This window comes from Hyperolius riggenbachi, chromosome 6, assembly GCF_040937935.1.
Source record: "Hyperolius riggenbachi isolate aHypRig1 chromosome 6, aHypRig1.pri, whole genome shotgun sequence".
Lineage (NCBI taxonomy): Eukaryota > Metazoa > Chordata > Amphibia > Anura > Hyperoliidae > Hyperolius > Hyperolius riggenbachi.
In genome coordinates, this window is record NC_090651.1 from 172,387,919 (window position 1) to 172,408,963 (window position 21,045).

General features: G+C 46.4%; 1 protein-coding gene and 1 long non-coding RNA gene across 2 annotated transcripts in view; one reads left to right on the plus strand and one right to left on the minus strand.

Moving 5' to 3' along the window:
- Positions 1-17,945, minus strand: part of LOC137522600 (uncharacterized) — a 134,577-nt gene extending 116,632 nt beyond the window's left edge. The window contains exon 1 of the long non-coding RNA XR_011022358.1: positions 17,878-17,945. This is a non-coding gene — a long non-coding RNA (uncharacterized lncRNA). The remainder of the gene's footprint in view (positions 1-17,877) is intronic.
- Positions 1-21,045, plus strand: part of LOC137522601 (protein shisa-9-like) — a 363,162-nt gene that overhangs the window by 234,340 nt on the left and 107,777 nt on the right. The window contains exon 2 of the mRNA XM_068242676.1: positions 19,471-19,592. Coding sequence (XP_068098777.1) covers positions 19,471-19,592 — 122 coding nt within the window. The remainder of the gene's footprint in view (positions 1-19,470; positions 19,593-21,045) is intronic.

Genomic DNA, 21,045 nt, shown 5'->3' on the forward strand with positions numbered 1-21,045 from the left:
CTAAGACTGAACATGCTTTATGCCAAACTGGAGAAATGCATTTTTGAGAAAACTTCTGTCACCTTTTTGGGGTACATAATTTCCACCTCGGGTCTTTCTATGGACCCTGCTAAGGTCTCTGCTGTGTTGGAGTGGCCCCAGCCAGTGGGCCTGAAGTCCCTTCAGAGATTTTTGGGATTTGCTAATTACTATAGAAGGTTCATAAAGGGGTACTCCACAGTCATAGCACCCCTTACCAGTCTCACTAAAAAAGGGGCAGATACTAACCACTGGTCCCCTGAGGCTCGAGTTGCTTTCTCCACTTTGAAAGAGTTGTTTTGCTCTGCACCCATTCTGAGACACGTAGACACCTCTTTTCCCTTCATTGTTGAGGTAGACGCCTCAGAGGTTGGAGTAGGGGCTGTGCTGTCTCAGCGCTCTGGGTTACAGGGCAGATTGCACCCGTGCGCCCATTTCTCTCGTAGGTTTTCACCAGCAGAGAAAAACTACGATATAGGTAACAGGGAACTTCTAGCCATTAAATTGGCCTTTGAAGAGTGGCGTCATTGGCTAGAAGGGGCAGAACATACTATTACAGTTTACACAGATCACAAAAATTTGGAATACATTGAGGGGGCTAAGAGATTGAGCCCCCGTCAGGCTCGATGGTCATTGTTTTTCTCGAGATTTAGGTTTATAATTACGTACACTCCTGGTAGTAAAAACGTTAAGGCAGACGCCCTGTCCAGATGCTTTGAGCCAGAGACAGCACAGCCCTCAGATCCTGAGACTATTATTCCACAGAAAGTTGTGTTGGCAGCCACAGAAACCTGGAAAGATTGGAGGGAAACTTTAAGCCCTTTCCAACAGGATGTTCCTGAGGGAAAGCCTCAGGGGGTTATGTTTGTGTCACTGCCTTTTCGCCTTCAAATATTGCAGATGTTCCACTCGCACAAGAATACTGGACATCCTGGGGCCTCCAGAACACAGGACCTAGTCGCTAGGTGTGCTTGGTGGCCGTCATTGGCAACAGACTGCAAGGAGTATGTAAGAGAGTGTGCAGTATGTGCTAAAAGTAAACCCTCCCGCCTGGCACCTGTGGGAACATTGCAGCCTTTGCCCACCCCGAGTGAACCGTGGACCCACTTGTCCATGGATTTTGTGGGGGAACTTCCGAAGTCTGAGGGCATGTCGGTCATTTGGGTGGTAGTTGACCGTTTCAGTAAAATGGCCCATTTTGTGCCCTTGAAAGGACTCCCCTCGGCCCAGGAACTGGCCGATCTTTTCATCATCCACGTTTTCCGACTACATGGTATTCCGGAAAACATAGTGTCAGATCGGGGAGTCCAATTTATTTCCAGATTTTGGAGGGCATTTTGTCGTCAAATGGGCATGGAACTGTCATTTTCATCGGCTACCACCCACAGACCAATGGTCAGACTGAGCGAGTGAATCAGTCATTGGAACAATTTTTAAGATGTTATGTTGCGGATGCGCAAAATGATTGGGTCACGTTCTTGCCATTCGCAGAATATGCGCACAATAATTTGAAAAGCTCTTCCTCTGGGTTTTCGCCATTTCAGGTGGTTACTGGGAAGTTGCCCAAGTTCTCCCCATTGCCTGTAGCTTCCACTCCGTTTCCAGCTCTGGAGGCATGGCAAAAATCATTTAAGGATAATTGGGGGATTGTAAAGAATAATTTGGAAAAAGCTTTTTAAAGTCAGAAAGGTCAAGCTGACAAGAGACGTTCTTTAGAGTGGAAGTTCCAACCAGGAGATTTGGTCTGGGTGTCCACCCGTCATTTGGCCCTGAAACAACTCTCGCCCTTGTTGGGTCCCAGGTTTGTGGGTCCTTTTCCAGTTACCAGGAAGATCAACAATGTTTCTTATGCCATTGATCTTCCTGCCAGCATGCGTGGGGTTATTTCTTTTCATGTGTCCCTGCTTAAGCCAGCAGTCCATGTAGGTGCCACTCCTCCTCCTCCTGTGATGGTAGATGACCAACCTGAGTACGAAGTAGAAAAGATTTTAGACTCACGGTTGGTACAGAACTCAGTACAGTATCTAGTTCACTGGAAAGGGTATGGTATAGAGGAAAGAACATGGGTACCTGAATGTCGCATGCACGTGGACAAATTGAGAAAGGAATTCCACGCTTTGTATCCTGAGAAACCCAGTAGGAGTTGTCCGGAGTCCACTCCTCAGGACGGGGGGGGGGGGGGTACTGTGAGAAAACGCGGGAGAGCCGCCGCAAATACTCAGAGTGAGGCGGCTGATTCCGCGTCTAGCATGGCATCTGGAGTGTTTAGGCACGCATCCACTAGCGGGACGGAACGCGGAGAAACCACCGCATGCCCAGCGGTCAGGGCGGCGGAGTCTGTGTCCGACGCGGCAGTCGGTACGCATAGGCCTACTACTGACACAGTGGCTGAGCGCGGGGAAACCGCCGCATGCTCGGTTGGCGGTGCGGCTGCCCCCGCGCTCGAACAGGCTGACACATTACAACACATGTCTGGTGTGGCTGGGACTGATAGTCCACACTGGCTCAGGAGGACGCGCGCGCAGAGAGGCAGGGCCTTTATGACAGTCAGAAGGGAGTCAGCAGACCAAGCCGGTCAGCTGACAATTTCAGCAACTTCCATTGGTCCAGCACTTAGGGGAGGCGCTAGTGAGCGCTAGTGTATATATACTGGGTGCTGGTCATTCCTCTGGTGTCTGGCGTTGTGATCACTACGTGGTAGCACTCAGACCTTGTCAGTATCTGTGTTATTAGACAGTTTCCAAGGTGTCGATGGCCAAGGATCTCACACCTTAGTCTAGGAAGTCTGTTATTATCTGTATTATATTCTAGATCAGTTTCCAAGGTGTTGACGGCCAAGGAACTCACACCTTAGCTTAGGCATTGTTGATTATTTGTTATGACCTTCTGCTTTCCTGACCATTCTTCTGATCTCTGATTTTGTATCTTTATCATTCTGATACTCTGTTGCCAAATCTCGGCTAGTCTCTGGATTCTGCACCTGCCTCCTGTCTCTGTACCTTATCTGTCCGTGTGTTTACGACCTGGCTTGTCCGACCTCGAGAACTATCTCTCCTGTTAGGAGATAGCTCGCAGATCTGTCAGTGACACTTCTCCATTGGTGTCACTCACGCTCTGTCCTTCCCACTGACAGTCTGACTCCTCCCCGTGGAGAGTCTAGACTACGGAAGGAACCAGTTGCCGAGCAGTATTCCTATCTGCTCTTGCACCTGTCTTCCAGGTGCGATCCTCAAAGTATTACTGTTGTACCAAAACACTCTTATCACTCAGGTGTCCAGAGGTTAGAGATATATCTGATTATCGGTGATACTGCAGATCATCAATAATCTGGTGGTATACATCTGCATTCTCAGTGATACTGCAGATCACCGGTAATCAGATTCTCTCTGTGTTACACCGATCGTTACAATTTCACTACCAAATAAATCCTGCCAAGTGTCAAATGCAGCGGATGTGGTGCTTGTAGTAGCGCTGGTGGCTGCGGAAGATGAGGTGTTCTGTGTTAAGTAGTCAACCACGTCCTGACTAGAGATGTCGCGAACGGTTCGCCTGCGAACGGTTCCAGGCGAACTTTGGGGGTTCGCGTTCGCCTGCATCAGGCGAACTTTTGCGGAAGTTCGATTCGCCCCATAATGCTCTATTGAGCAAAACTTTGACCCTCCATATCACTGTCAGCAGACACATTATTGCCAAGCACACTGCTCTCACTGCTGGAGACCCACCCTCCCTCCCTCCTTCCCTCCTCCAAGCAAGGTCCTTCTAACCATTTGACTCAGTTGTCTGCCTACACTAATTAGTTATGGAACAGCTGCTACACACTCTGCTAGGGAGATTTTAATTAGCCTCTTGTGGGTCCCCTCCTCCCTCCGGTAATATTCCCTGCTCCCTCCTACCGGAGGGAGGAGGGTCTCATCTGCCAGGGAATTATACTATTTTAAAAACCAGTTTACATCATACCATGGCTGGGAATTGAACCCAGATCTCACTGTGTGGTGGGCAAGTCACCCTAACCACTGTACCACTACAGTAGTAACTGAAGCTGGCCTAAAATTTACCATTTATGCTCAATGCAATAGAAACATTAGGTTGCTTAAAGGGAACCTTAACTGACAGTGATATGGATGTTTCCTGTAAACAATACCAGTTGCCTGGCAGTCCAGCTGATCTTTGTGACTGCAATAGTGGCTGAATCACACCCTGAAACAAGCATGCAGCTAATCCAGTCTGACTTCCGTCAGAGCACCTGATCTGCATGCTTGTTCAGGGGCTGTGGCTAAAAGTATTAGAGACACAGGATCAGCAAGCGATTCAGGCAACTGGTATTATTTTAAAAGGAAAAATCCATATCCTTCTCCGTTTAGGTTCCCTTTAAGGATTTGTAGCATAAAAGCCAACTCACATTGGCTGGGATTTGAACCCGGGTCTCACTGTGTGGTGGGCAAGTCACCCTAACCACTGTACCACAACAGTAGTAACTGAAGCTGGCCTAAATTGTACCATTTATGCTTAATGCAATAGAAACATTAGGTTGCTTACTGTGTCAGAGGCAGAGCCCTTAAAACCATTACACCATGCAGCCACTGCTTACAGATATGTAGCCAGACATGGCCTTGTCTTTTGTGTTCAACAGTTGTCAAGAGAAAAATTAGACAAGATAGCAGTGTTAGGAAGACTTGCCTAAGGTCTCCTACTGAATAGGTGCTGGCTTACTGAACAGACAGAGCTGAGATTTGAACTCTGGTCTCCTGTGTCAGAAGCAGAGCCCTTAACCATTACACCATGCAGCCACTGCTTACGGATATGTAGCCAGACATGGCCTTGTCTTTTGTGTTCAACAGTTGTCCAAAGAGAACCCCAGATAGCCAGGTAGATTCATATCTCTCTCTCTCTCTCTCTAGTAGGGATGGTCACCGCTTTCCGCGGAATTGTATTTTTGAGCATAAATAGATTGAGCATAAATGGTACATGCTAGGCTGGCTTCAGCATGTAGTGTTGGTGAGAGAGAGAGAGAGAGAGATGAATCTACCTGGCTATCTGGGGTTCTCTTTGGACAACTGTTGAACACAAAAGACAAGGCCATGTCTGGCTACATATCCGTAAGCAGTGGCTGCATGGTGTAATGGTTAAGGGCTCTGCCTCTGACACAGGAGACCAGAGTTCAAATCTCAGCTCTGTCTGTTCAGTAAGCCAGCACCTATTCAGTAGGAGACCTTAGGAAAGTCTTCCTAACACTGCTACTGCCTATAGAGCATGCCCTAGTGGCTGCAGCTCTGGTGCTTTGAGTCTGCCAGGAGAAAAGTGTGATATAAATGTTATTTGTCTTGTCTACTTTTTCTCTTGTATTGAGCATAAATGGCAAATTTTAGGCCAGCTTCAGTTACTACTGTTGTGGTACAGTGGTTAGGGTGCTTGCCCACCACACAGTAAGACCCAGGTTCAAATCCCAGCCAATGTGAGTTGGCTTTTATGCTACAAATCCTTAAAGGGAACCTAAACGGAGAAGGATATGGATTTTTCTTTTTAAAATAATACCAGTTGCCTGAATCGCCTGCTGATCCTGTGTCTCTAATACTTTTAGCCACAGCGCCTGAACAACCATGCAGATCAGGTGCTCTGACGGAAGTCAGACTGGATTAGCTGCATGCTTGTTTCAGGGTGTGATTCAGCCACTATTGCAGTCACAAAGATCAGCTGGACTGCCAGGCAACTGGTATTGTTTACAGGAAACATCCATATCACTGTCAGTTAAGGTTCCCTTTAACCTCCCTGGCGGTAAGCCCGAGCTGAGCTCGGGCTATGTCGCGCAGGAGGATTTCTCTGCTTCTGGTGGGGCGATTCGCCCCATTCAAAGTGCTGTGCGCGCAGCCAGCACTTTGCTAGCCGCGCGCACAGCTCGATCGCCGCCGCTCTGTGGCGATTGCCCGCACGCAGCGGCGGAAGAGGGCCCCCCCCCCGCCAGAGCCCTGCGCTGCCCGGACCAATGAGTTCCGGGCAGCGCTATGGGCTGGATCGAGTGCGCATGACGTCAGGACGTCGGCTGACGTCCATGACGTCATGCCGATCGTCGCCATGGCGACAGGAGAAGCCAAACAGGGGAAAGCGTTATATACGCGCTCCCCTGTTTGCTATTGATGCCGGCGACGATCGCACAGGAGGGCCACATGCGCCCTCTAGTGGTGTTTCATGTAGCTACCACTCTGGTAGCTTTACATGAAACAAAAAAATTTTTTTTTTTAAAAAAGCATTTTTGCCCATTTTTAAAAATAAATTAACCGCCAGGGAGGTTAAGCAACCTAATGTTTCTATTGCATTGAGCATAAATGGTAAATTTTAGGCCAGCTTCAGTTACTACTGTTGTGGTACAGTGGTTAGGGTGACTTGCCCACCACACAGTGAGATCTGGGTTCGATTCCCAGCCATGGTATGATGTAAACTGGTTTTTGAAATAGTATAATTCACTGGCAGATGAGACCCTCCTCCCTCCGGTAGGAGGGAATAGGTAGAAGGGTGGGAGGTGGGAGGAGGGGACCCACAAGAGGCTAATTAAAATCTCCCTAGCAGAGTGTGTAGCAGCTGTCCCATAACTAATTAGTGTAGGCAGACAACTGAGTCAAATGGTATAAGGACGTGTGGTATATCACACTGCGTGCACTCACGGTAGGTAGGTGGGTTCACTGAACCCAACAGCTAGGTAAGGTATATGCAGTAATGGGTATTACAATGTGCAGCTGCCTATCACACACACAGGTACAGTAGTCACTGAATGTGCTGGGCTGGCAGTGGCACTGCACAAGCTGTCGACGCAACACAAGTGCAGTAATGGGTATTACACAATGTGCAGCTGACTGACACAGGTAGTCACTGACTGTCTGAATGTTCTGGGCCTAGCTGGCAGTGGCACTGCACACAGTATGAATTACAAAAGCTTTCACCGCAACACAAGTGCAGTAATAATGGGTATTACACAATGTGCAGCTGATACAGTTAGTCACTGAATGTGGTGGGCCTGGCTGGCAGTGACACTGCACACAGTATGAATTACAAAAGCTGTTGCCACAACACAAGTGCAGCAATAATGGGTATTACACAATGTGCAGCTGATACAGTTAGTCATTGAATGTGCTGGGCCTGGCTGGCAGTAGTGTTGGGCGAACAGTGTTCGCCACTGTTCGGGTTCTGCAGAACATCACCCTGTTCGGGTGATGTTCGAGTTCGGCCGAACACCTGGTGGTGTTCGGCCAAACTGTTCGGGGTTCGCCGAACTACTGAATGCATGGCCGAACAGGGCCCCTGTTCGGCCGAACAGGGCCCTGTTCGGCCGAATACTGCCCCCCATGGGGTCGCAGGCATAAGGGGGGAGCATGCCCCGATCGCGGGGGGGTCGGAAATTCCCCCCACCCCCTCCGCTAGCGCTCCCCCCTCTGCCCGCTTCCCCATACAAAAAGTTTGAAACAAGTTCAATAGTACCTGGGCTGGTGGCACTGGCTGGCAGTGGAGTGAGGAGGAGGAGGAGTCCGAGTAGCAGAGTGACGTTGAGGCCGGGCAGCGGGCGGTTCAGCGCTAGTACCCTTGTGGTACTTCCGCCGTTTCTCTGACCTCACGTCCTCTGCATACGAGGGTACGCATCACGCGTACCCTCGTATGCGTCATCACGCAGAGGACGTGAGGTCAGAGAAAGGGCGGAAGTACCACAAGGGTACTAGCGCTGAACCGCTCGCTGCCCGGCCTCAACGTCACTCTGCTACTCGGACTCCTCCTCCTCCTCACTCCACTGCCAGCCAGTGCCACCAGCCCAGGTACTATTGAACTTGTTTCAAACTTTTTGTATGGGGAAGCGGGCAGAGGGGGGAGCGCTAGCGGAGGGGGTGGGGGGAATTTCCGACCCCCCCCGCGACCGGGGCATGCTCCCCCCTTATGCCTGCGACCCCATGGGGCCCCCAAAATGGGCATGTTCGGGGGTCCCATTGACTCCCATTGAGTTCGGCGTTCGGGCCGAACATGCCGAACATCTGGCCCATGTTCGGCCTGTTCGGCCCGAACCCGAACATCCAGGTGTTCGCCCAACACTAGCTGGCAGTGGCACTGCACACAGTATGAATTACAAATTGCAACACAAGTGCAGTAATAATGGGTATTACACAATGTGCAGCTGACTGATACAGGTAGTCAGTGTCACTAGTCACTGACTCACTGTCTGATTGTGCTGGGCCTGGGCTGGCACAAACACAGTATGAATTATCAAGGCTGTCTATAATGCAACACAAGTGTCAGTGACACACACACAAAAAAATAATCACAAAAACAGGATTAGCTCTCAAAAGAGCTGTTGTGGGGTGCTGTAGCAATAAGAATCAGCCAGGAGCAAGCTAACAAGCCAAGAGCCTAACTAATCTTTCCCTAGGAGAAACAGTCTGCAGCAGCTCGCCCTACTCTCACTATAGCAGGCACACCAGTGAGTGTAATGGCTGGCGCTCCCTGTCTTATATACGGGGGGGAGTGACTCCAGGACTGAGTGTAGCCTGATTGGCTACAATGTGCCTCCTGACTGTGATATAGAGGGTCAAAGTTGACCCTAATGAAACATTATGGGGGCGAACTGAAATTCTGGGAAAGTTCGCGATCGCCTACGAAGGCGAACCACCCAAAGTTCGCAGCGAACCGTTCGGCCCATCTCTACATGGCTGACACTGCTGCCTTATATAAGGGGGGGGGGGGGGGGAGGCTCCAGGACAGAGTGTAGCCTGTTTGGCTGCCATGTGTCTGCTGACTGTGATGTAGAGGGTCAAAGTTTAGCCCAATGATGTAGTATAGGGGGTGGGTCAAACTCGCATAAAGTTTGCGTTCAATCGCGGACGCAAACCAGCGATGTACCGCGAATAAGTTCGCATGTGAACCGTTCAGGCCATCTCTACCTGCCATAGCACGCTTAGTATGCTGCACTCACTCCTTTCCTTTTTTTGCCTGGTGGCTTATTTGTAACTTCAAACATGATCTGTTAACCTTACACCCTGATTGATTTTCCTTTGTAAAGCTCCTGCTTAACCACTTGAGGACCACAGTCTTTCTACCCCTTAAAGCGGAATATAACCCTGCATTTCAACTTTGCTCTAAAACATTATTTACAGTATATTATATGCAACCAGCATTTTTTTTTTTACTAGACCAGCATTGGAAGGGTTACACAGGGCTTTAAAGTTCCTTTAGATTTCTGCAGACGCATAAGAGATACATTTTGTTTACAGAAATGTATCTAAGTGTTTAATATGACTCATCTCTCTGACTGAGAAGGAGCTTGGAGGACTGCCAAAGAGTGTGTAACTGTTTATCAATAGATACATAGGGCTCGATTCACAAAGCGGTGCTAACCCAGTTAGAGACTTTAGGCGTGATAACCATTGCACCACTCTGGTGAAAAGCCAGTTTAGGCGTGATAAGTTTAGGTGTGATAAGTTTAGGTGTGATAAGTTTAGGCATGCTAAGTTTAGATAAGTGTAGATAGCGCGCAAAGTCCCGCACACAAAGCAGCGCCATTAAACTCTATGCGAAGTGCACCAGACTTTGCTAGCGCAAAACTTTTGATCAGCTGTGCACTGCGGTGCTAACCCAGTTGGTGCTTAAACTTATCATGCCTAAACTTATCACACCTAAACTTATCATGCCTAAACTTATCACACCTAAACTTACCACACCTAAACTTATCATGCCTAAACTGAGTTTAGGCGTGATAAAGGGCTTTTCACCAGGGTGCTAACTGTTAGCACCGCTTTGTGAATCAGGCCCATAGAATGTAACAATCTGAACTTCTGCATATCTCTCCACGGAACTTGAAACGTCTGTGTTTAACCCTTCCAATGCTGGTCTAGTAAAAAAAAAAATGCTTTTTGCATATAATATGCTGTAAATAATATTTTGGAGCAAAGTTGAAATGCAGGGTTATATTCCGCTTTAAGGACCAGAGCCTTTTTCTCCATTCAGACCACTGCAGCTTTCACGATTTATTGCTCGGTCATACAACCTACCACCTAAATGAATTTTACCTCCTTTTCTTCTCACTAATACAGCTTTCTTTTGGTGCTATTTGATTGCTGCTGCGAGTTTTACTTTTTATTATATTCATCAAAAAAGACATGAATTTTGTCAAAAAAATGACTTTTTCAACTTTCTGTGCTGACATTTTTCAAATAAAGTAAAATTTCCTATACATTTGAGCGCGAAAGTTATTCTGCTACATGTCTTTGATAAAAAAACAAAACATTCAGTGTATATTTATTGGATTGGGTAAAAGTTATATCGTTTACAAACTATGGTGCCAAAAGTGAGTTTTCCCATTTTCAAGCATCTCTGACTTTTCTGCCCACCTGTCAGGTTTCATGAGGTGCTAAAATTCCAGGATAGTATAAATACCCCCCAAATGACCCCATTTTGGAAAGAAGACATCCCAAAGTATTCACTGAGAGGCATGGTGAGTTCATAGAAGATTTTATTTTTTGTCACAAGTTAGCGGAAAATGACATTTTGTGACAAAAAAAAAAAAAAAAAAGTTTCCATTTCTTCTGACTTGCGACAAAAAAAAAATGAAATCTGCCACGGACTCACCATGCCCCTCTCTGAATACCTTAAAGGGTCTACTTTCCAAAATGGGGTCATTTGTGGGGTGTGTTTACTGTCCTGGCATTTTGGGGGGTGCTAAATTGTAAGCACCCCTGTAAAGCCTAAAGGTGCTCATTGGACTTTGGGCCCCTTAGCGCAGTTAGGCTGCAAAAAAGTGCCACACATGTGGTATTGCCTTACTCAGGAGAAGTAGTGTAATGTGTTTTAGGGTGTATTTTTACACATACCCATGTTGGGTGGGAGAAATATCTCTGTAAATGACAATTTTTTTTATTTTTTTTACACACAATTGTCCATTTACAGATATATTTCTCCCACTCAGCATGGGTATGTGTAAAAATACACCCCAAAACACATTATACTACTTCTCCTGAGTACGGCGATTCCACATGTGTGGCACTTTTTTGCACCCTAACTGCGCTAAGGGGCCCAAAGTCCAATGAGTACCTTTAGGATTTCACAGGTCATTTTGAGACATTTGTTTTTAAGACTACTCCTCACAGTTAAGGGCCCCTAAAATGCCAGGGCAGTATAGGAACCCCACAAATGACCCCATTTTAGAAAGAAGACACCCCAAGGTATTCCATTAGCAGTATGTTGAGTTCATAGAAGATTTTATTTTTTGTCACAAGTTAGTGGAAATTGATCTTAAGTGATTTTTTTCACAAAGTGTAATTTTCCGCTAACTTGTGACAAAAAATAAAATCTTCTACGAACTCCCCATACTCCTAACGGAATACCTTGGTGTGTCTTCTTTCTAAAATGGGGTCATTTGTGGGGTTCCTATACTGCCCTGGCATTTTAGGGGCCCTAAACTGTGAGGAGTAGTCTTAAAAACAAATGTCTCAAAATGACCCTTGAAATCCTAAAGGTACTCATTGGACTTTGGGCCCCTTAGCGCACTTAGGGTGCAAAAAAGTGCCACACATGTGGTACCGCCGTACTCAGGAGAAGTAGTATAATGTGTTTTGGGGTGTATTTTTACATATACCCATGCTGGGTGGGAGAAATCTCTCTGTAAATGACAATTGTTTGTTTTGTTTTACACACAATTGTCCATTTACAGAGAGATTTCTCCCACTCAGCATGGGTATGTGTAAAAATACACCCCAAAACACATTATACTACTTCTCCTGAGTACGGCGATACCACATGTGTGGCACTTTTTTGCACCCTAACTGCGCTAAGGGGCCCAAAGTCCAATGAGTACCTTTAGGATTTCACAGGTCATTTTGAGACATTTGTTTTTAAGGACTACTCCTCACAGTTAAGGGCCCCTAAAATGCCAGGGCAGTATAGGAACCCCACAAATGACCCCATTTTAGAAAGAAGACACCCCAAGGTATTCCATTAGCAGTATGGTGTGTTCATAGAAGATTTTATTTTTTGTCACAAGTTTGTGAAAAAAATCACTTAAGATCAATTTCCACTAAGTGTAATTTTCCGCTAACTTGTGACAAATGTGTTTTGGGGTGTATTTTTACACATACCCATGCTGAGTGGGAGAAATCTCTCTGTAAATGGACAATTGTGTGTAAAACAAAACAAACAATTGTCATTTACAGAGAGATTTCTCCCACCCAGCATGGGTATATGTAAAAATACACCCCAAAACACATTATACTACTTCTCCTGAGTACGGCGGTACCACATGTGTGGCACTTTTTTGCACCCTAAGTGCGCTAAGGGGCCCAAAGTCCAATGAGTACCTTTAGGATTTCACAGGTCATTTTGAGACATTTGTTTTTAAGACTACTCCTCACAGTTAAGGGCCCCTAAAATGCCAGGGCAGTATAGGAACCCCACAAATGACCCCATTTTAGAAAGAAGACACCCCAAGGTATTCCATTAGCAGTATGTTGAGTTCATAGAAGATTTTATTTTTTGTCACAAGTTAGTGGAAATTGATCTTAAGTGATTTTTTTCACAAAGTGTAATTTTCCGCTAACTTGTGACAAAAAATAAAATCTTCTACGAACTCCCCATACTCCTAACGGAATACCTTGGTGTGTCTTCTTTCTAAAATGGGGTCATTTGTGGGGTTCCTATACTGCCCTGGCATTTTAGGGGCCCTAAACTGTGAGGAGTAGTCTTAAAAACAAATGTCTCAAAATGACCCTTGAAATCCTAAAGGTACTCATTGGACTTTGGGCCCCTTAGCGCACTTAGGGTGCAAAAAAGTGCCACACATGTGGTACCGCCGTACTCAGGAGAAGTAGTATAATGTGTTTTGGGGTGTATTTTTACATATACCCATGCTGGGTGGGAGAAATCTCTCTGTAAATGACAATTGTTTGTTTTGTTTTACACACAATTGTCCATTTACAGAGAGATTTCTCCCACTCAGCATGGGTATGTGTAAAAATACACCCCAAAACACATTATACTACTTCTCCTGAGTACGGCGATACCACATGTATGGCACTTTTTTGCACCCTAACTGCGCTAAGGGGCCCAAAGTCCAATGAGTACCTTTAGGATTTCACAGGTCATTTTGAGACATTTGTTTTTAAGGACTACTCCTCACAGTTAAGGGCCCCTAAAATGCCAGGGCAGTATAGGAACCCCACAAATGACCCCATTTTAGAAAGAAGACACCCCAAGGTATTCCATTAGCAGTATGGTGAGTTCATAGAAGATTTTATTTTTTGTCACAAGTTTGTGAAAAAAAATCACTTAAGATCAATTTCCACTAAGTGTAATTTTCCGCTAACTTGTGACAAATGTGTTTTGGGGTGTATTTTTACACATACCCATGCTGAGTGGGAGAAATCTCTCTGTAAATGGACAATTGTGTGTAAAACAAAACAAACAATTGTCATTTACAGAGAGATTTCTCCCACCCAGCATGGGTATATGTAAAAATACACCCCAAAACACATTATACTACTTCTCCTGAGTACGGCGGTACCACATGTGTGGCACTTTTTTGCACCCTAAGTGCGCTAAGGGGCCCAAAGTCCAATGAGTACCTTTAGGATTTCACAGGTCATTTTTGTTTCAAGGCTACTCCTCACGGTTTAGGGCCCCTAAAATGCCAGGGCAGTATAGAAACCCCACTAATGACCCCATTTTACAAAGAAGACACCCCAAGGTATTCCGTTAGGAGTATGGTGAGATCATAGAAGATTTTATTTTTGCCACAAGTTAGCGGAAATTGATTTGAATTGTTTTTCTTCACAAAGTGTCATATTCCGCTAACTTGTGACAAAAAAATAAAATCTTCTATGAACTCACCATACTCCTAACGGAATACCTTTGGGTGTCTTCTTTCTAGAATGGGGTCATTTGTGGGGTTCCTATACTGCCCTGGCATTTTAGGGGCCCTAAACCGTGAGGAGTAGTCTTGAAACCAAATGTCGCAAAATGACCTGTGAAATCCTAAAGGTACTCATTGGACTTTGGGCCCCTTAGCGCACTTAGGGTGTAAAAAAGTGCCACACATGTGGTACCGCCGTACTCAGAAGAAGTAGTATAATGTGTTTTGTGGTGTATTTTTACACATACCCATGCTGGGTGGTAGAAATATCTCTGTACATGACAATTGTTTGATTTTTTTTTACACACAATTGTCCATTTACAGAGAGATTTATCCCACCCAGCATGGGTATGTGTAAAAATACACCCCAAAACACATTATACAACTTCTCATGAGTACGGCGATACCACGTGTGACACTTTTTTTTGCAGCCTAGGTGCGCTAAGGGGCCCAACGTCCTATTCCCCCAGTCATTTTGAGGCATTTGTTTTCTAGACTACTCTTCACGGTTTAGGGCCCCTAAAATGCCAGGGCAGTATAGGAACCCCACAAGTGGCCCCATTTTAGAAAGAAGACACCCCAAGGTACTCCGTTAGGTGTATGGCGAGGTCATAGAAGATTTTATTTTTTGTCACAAGTTAGTGAAAAATGACACTTTGTGAAAAAAAACCAATAAAAATCAATTTCCGCTAACTTTTGACAAAAAATAAAATCTTCTATGAACTCGTCATACACCTAACATAATACCTTGGGGTGTCTTTTTTTCTAAAATGGGGTCACTTGTGGGGTTCCTATACCGCCCTGGCATTTTACGGGCCCAAAACCGTGAGTAGTCTGGAAACCAAATGTCTCAAAATGACTGTTCAGGGGTATAAGCATCTGCAAATTTTGATGACAGGTGGTCTATGAGGGGCCGAATTTTGTGGAACCGGTCATAAGCAGGGTGGCCTTTTAGATGACAGGTTGTATTGGGCCTGATCTGATGGATAGGAGTGCTAGGGGGGTGACAGGAGGTGATTGATGGGTGTCTCAGGGGGTGATTAGAGGGGAAAATAGATGCACTCAATGCACTGGGGAGGTGATCGGAAGGGGGTCTGAGGGGGATCTGAGGGTTTGGCCGAGTGATCAGGAGCCCACATGGGGCAAATTAGGGCCTGATCTGATGGGTAGGTGTGCTAGGGGGTGACAGGTAGTGACAGGAGGTGATTGATGGGTGTCTCAAGGTGTGATTAGTGGGGGGAATAGATGCAAGTAATGCACTGGCGAGGTGATCAGGGCTGGGGTCTGAGGGTGTGGGCAGGTGATTGGGTGCCCTAGGGGCAGATGGGGGTCTAATCTGATGGGTAGCAGTGACAGGGGGTGATTGATGGGTAATTAGTGGGTGTTTAGAGGAGAGAACAGATGCAATGCACTTGGGAGGTGATCTGACTGCGGGTCTGCAGGCGATCGGATGGTGTGGGTGGGTGATCAGATTGCCCGCAAGGGGCAGGTTAGGGACTGATTGATGGGTGGCAGTGACAGGGGGTGATTGATGGGTGGCAGTGACAGGGGCTGATTGATGGGTGGCAGTGACAGGGGGTGATTGATGGGTGATAGGTGATTGGCAGGTGATTGACAGGTGATCAGTGGGTTATTACAGGGAAGAACAGATGTAATTAATGCACTGGTGAATTGATAAGGGGGGGTCAGAGGGCAATCTGAGCGTGTTGGCGGGTGATTGGGTGCCCGCAAGGGGCAGATTAGGGTCTGATCTGATAGGTAAAAGTGACAGGTGGTGATAGGGAGTGATTGATGGGTAATTAGTGGGTGTTTAGAGGACAGAATAGCATTTTGTTGTCTGTAACCCCTATTATCAATGTCTGTAACCTAATTTATTGTACATCGCTGCGTAATATGTCGGCACTATATAAATCCAATTAATAATAATGTGAATCCTTCCATCCCTCCAATCAGTTTTGTTGCTCGTCTTGCACCTGCTCTAAAACAGCAATGTTCCTCCTGAAATGTGGTACCCAAAACGGAATTCCATATTCTAGATGCAGCTTTACAAGAGAGTTTACCTGGGGCAGCATTATGCTAATAACCCAAGTCAGGGCCGGATTTACAGCTCAGTAGCCTATAGGCACATAAGTTCTGGCGCCCTAAGCCCCGCCCATCAGCACAGGACACACCCCCAAGTCACACCCCCTTTAATGAAAGGTAACTTAGATATGAATAAAGACAAATAGAGAATACAAATAGCTGCAGTCGCACTCAAATCTGATTTCATGGGGGGCGGCCTGTCTAGCGCCAGTACCGAGTGATAGCAGGCGTTTGGTCGGTGCAGAAGAGCTCTGTTAGGCAGTAATTTCCCCGCCTATCAGCTGCCAGTCTGGAAGAGACCGTATTGGAGGAGAGTTGATTCTTGTGGTGGGCTGATAGTGTTCCGTTGATTCTATTGGCATGGCGGCAGTGTTTAGTTGATTCTTGTGGCAGACTGGTAGTAATCGGTCAGTCCTAGTGCCAGGTTGGTAGTGGTTGGTTAAATCTAGTGGCAGACAGGGAGTGATTGGTCATTCTTAGGGCCAGGCTGGTAGTGATTGGTCGATTCTAGTGACTGGCAGCCAGTACATTGTTTCCCTCCTCCCAGCCAGTGGGAAGCTGCTCTGTCTTGCTTCCTCCCCACTCCATAGAATCAGGACACTGTTCAGGTATACCCAAGTGATGTCGCACTAAGGATTGAGCTCGATCCTTACAGGTGACAATCTTTATAATAGGAGCCTCATCAGTTCTTAAAGTAAACCTTAACTGAATAAAAAAATATTTTAACTTACCAGGGGCTTCTAACAGCCCCCTGCAGCCGCCCTGTCACAAAACGATCCTTCGGTCCCCTGCAGCAACCCTGTCACTTGGATGCGCAGCCCTAATCCACCGGCCTCCTAAACACGCCGCTGTGGATGGTAGTGCTCTGCACATGCACAGTACGAAAAAATCTCTACTGCGTATGCGCAGAGTGCTCCCAGCGACGGGAGTGCGATCGAGGACGCGCGCGGCCACACTGCATGCACAGTGGCCCGTCGACTCGCCAGTCGGCCAGCAGAGGGTCACTGCGGAAGACTGGAGGAAGACTTAGTGACAGCATGGGAACAGAGTGGCTGCAGGTGGCTGGTAGAAGCCCCAGGTAAGTTAATCTCTTTTTTTTTTTTTTTTTTTTTTTTTGCAGTTAAAGAGACTCAGAGCTGAAATATATTAAAAAAAAATGTATACATACCTGGGGCTTCCTCCAACCCCATCCGCTCATATCGATCCCACGCCGCCGTCCTCCGCTGCCCGCAGCTTCAGGAACCGGGTTCCCACACTTCTGTTAGTTGCGGCCAGTCTGATGTAGAAGTGCTCTCTATTCGTATCTCTCCAGCAGCCGCTGGAGAGATACGCAGAGGGCGCACTTCTTGTGCTTAGACTGGCTGCGACTGACAGAAGTGATGGGACTGGTTCCCGAAGCTGCAGGCAGTGGAGGACGGCGGCGTGGGAGCGATCTGAGCGGATGGGGCTGGAGATAGCACCACGTATGTATACATTTTTTTTTATATCTCAGCTCTGATGTACTTAAAGGTTCCCATTAACCCTCAATTATCTCCCCACTTTTCTAGCTGAAAGACTACTGCTAAAGCAATCCAATGCTTCCCCTTTTACACTTTCATGTGGTCCCCCTCCCCATCTGACACCTTCAACTTGGCTTCCAGCAGTGTTTCCATAGGTGGACACCTCAGCACTGACCAGCTGTCACCTGACCTGATCAGAGCAGCAATGATATCTGATCAGGTCTGGTCAGGTGACAGCTGGACAGAGCTGCGTGTTGCCCTATAGAAACACTAGGAACTAAGAAGCATCGCAGGACTGGCTAGCAGGGGACACTGTTCAAAGGGAGAGGAGAGGGAAGCATTGTCTCTGCTAGGAAAAGGAGGGGGGAGGAAGATCAAAGGTCCCAAGCCTCTGCATCAGTCACTTACTTGTCACTCTAGCTGGCTGCAGAGCTCGTCTGTCTGTGTGAGTTCAAGCTGGCTGTGCAGTGTACATGGAACGTGAAAAAACTCATCTGCAAAAGACCCGGGCACAGGCTGAACCAACAGACACATGGGAGGGGGGAGCAGAGCTGTAGCCCACACGCTGTGGCTGTGAAGTTACTCTCCTGCAACACTGAGGCCACATGTCACAGCGTTCCATGCCGCCCCTCCTCGCCTGTCACTATACCGACTCTCTGTGAAAAGGGAGGGGAACGGTGTTTCTGGTATTTGGCCTACTCCTACCTCCCCCCTTCCAGTCCCTGTGGAAGCTCCAATAGTTCCCGGCAGACAGAAAGAATCAGAAAAATAATAAACAAAGCCAGGACACAGTGCACGCCGATCCCCGGTACTAGTAGCACGTGACTGAAATGCTACGTCCTGACTCACCTGCTGCGTGCATGAATACAGCGGCAGCGGGGGCACTCTGTGCGGCTGACAGTTACTTGCAGGGGACACCTGGCATAGCGCTGTGGGCGGGCGGGGCAGTCCGGTGAATTATCTTGCGCTGAAGTTTTTTTTTTTTTAAACTGATCAATCATGGGGGGCATTCAGGGGCCGCCTTTGCCCCTTAAAGGCGCCTGTAGGCACGTGCCTAGAGTGCCTTATGGTAAATCCGGCCCTGACCCAAGTTTTAGAACACATCTCAAAATGCTATGTGCTTCAGCTGCAGCTGCTTGGCATTAAATTACTAGATTAAAGAGACACTGAAGCAAAAAAAAAATATGATATAGTGAATTGGTTGTGTACTATGAATAATTACTAGAAGATTAGCAGCAAAGAAAATATTCTCATACTTTTATTTTCAGGTATATAGTGTTTTTTCTAACATTGCATCATTCTATAATATGTGCAGATTACACAACACTCAGCATTCAAAATGAGTCTTTCAGAGCAGTCTGTGAAGTAATGACCTCTCCTCTAGCAGAGGAAAAGTAAATAGTCCAGGAACAGTTGAGATAATAAAAGTCAGATAACAGCCCTCTCCACGACTAACTTAGTCGGAGAGCTTAATGGCTTGTTTGCATAGAGATAACAACTGGAGTTTCTCAACTCTTCCTGTACTGGAAACAGTTACACTGATGTATCTGATCTTAATGTTTTATTTCTTAGCTGTGCTACACATACAAATCATAATATCATCATTTTTTTTCGCTGCAGTGTCTCTTTAACTTATTGTCAATTAGTACTCATCTAAAGGCAAAATATACAAAACGAACAATAGAACTAGTGCTAGTGTGGTGTCATACCTCATTGAAAAATGACTGTATAGTGTAGTAGTCAGTGGCCTGCTCCTCTTTTCACAGCCTGCCTGTAACTATGTAACCAGTGTCTACAGAGAGCTTAAGCCAACCAGGGAGCAGAGAAGGATGCGCACTACTAAAATATGGAAAACAAATGTTCTACGAGATGAAATACCCAGGACAGTGCCTCACAAATTCACTGCAATAGCCCTGCTGTTAATTTTCAAATTTTGCTTTTAGATACACTTTACAATAAATTTAATTGGCTTTTTTTTCTTATATTTTGTGTTTGTTTCAGGACTCTGACAGACCTTTTGAAGCAGCCAGCTCAGGTTGACCTCCTAAATGATGGACATCGAGGCAGTGTACAGGTCCAAATCACAGAGGTCATACCAAGAATATCACCACGGAACAGCATAGGTGAGATACCCTAAATGTTCACATCAATTCAGAACTTCCTAGGCGCATTCAACTTTTGTGTTTGCTTTATTGTTAAAGCTAATGGGAGCCTTTAAAAAAAAAGTAACCAGATACTTAGCTAAGTAGAGGGAAAGCTCTGGGTCCTAATGAGGCTTCCCTCTCCTCTCCCGGTGACTTTGGTGCAGCGCTGGCTCTCATATTTGAATCCCCCACTGTGGGGGACCTCGGAAATCTTCAGAAGCCGAGTCCTCCCAAAGACAGGCGGCTCCATACTGCGCATGCGCAAGTGCGCGAGAGAGGGCACTTGCGCGAGCACAGTATGGAGCACTCGGGTTCCCAAAGACTTTCCAAAGTCACCTTCACCAGCGGAGTGAGCAGTTTTTGACCAAATTAGTCAAATACTGCTCCCGGGGACAGCGCTACACCGAGGGCACCGGGAGAGGAGAGGGAAGGCTCATTAGGACCCAGAGCCTTCCCTCTCCTTTGGTAAATATCTGGCTTTTTTTTACCCCACAGTTCCCATTTACTTTAAAGAGGAACTGTAAGATGGAAACAAACTCAGCACCAGTTTTAAGCTAATGGCAAGTTTAGTGATGCCCATGTGGTTCCCGTGAAAACCGTGTATGCGCCATTTGAGTCACAAGTGCAAATTTCATTGCAAATAGCAAAAATGACATTTTAAATCAACTTTGTTTCTCCTTCAAATGGTGTCATTAACCACTTCGCATCCAGACCTTGTTTTCCCCTTATGGACCAGAGCAGTTTTGATGTTTTAGCTATGTCTCTATTCAATCAGCAATAACTTTATCCCTACTCACTACACCTAAATGATCTATATATTGTTTTTTTCAAGACACACCAGGCTTTCAATGGGGGGTATTTAGTCCCAAGAACAATTTTGTTTTCTAGGCATTTTAATGGAAAAAAGGAACAAAAATAAAAACAATAAAAAAATTAATTATTTCTCAGTTTTTAACAATTCCAGTTTAAAAACAAAAAGTGCCACAGTGATAAAAACCATGCCACCAGTTTTATGTACCCCCTAATATAGTCATATGTGTCCCGAGTATCAGCCCAACCTCCCCAGTATAGCCAGATGTGACATCAATATCAGCACCCCCGGTGTAGCCAGATGTGTCCCTTGTGTGTACCACCCCCCAGTACAGAGAGACAGTAATGCCCCCAGGATTGGCACTCCTCATTATAGGCAGATGTGTCCCCAGGATAAAAGTTCCCCCATTATAGCCATATGTGCCCCCAGAATTGCCCCCCCACCAATTATAGCCAGATGTGCCCCCAGTATTAGATGACCCCCCCCCCCCCAGGTAACAAATGAGCCCCCATTGTCAGATGTCCCCCCAGTTACCCAGATGCCTGGTTTTTAACACCCCTTATAAAAAAAACTATCCCCCCCAGTGTGGATAGCCAGATGTGACCCCCCCCACACACACAC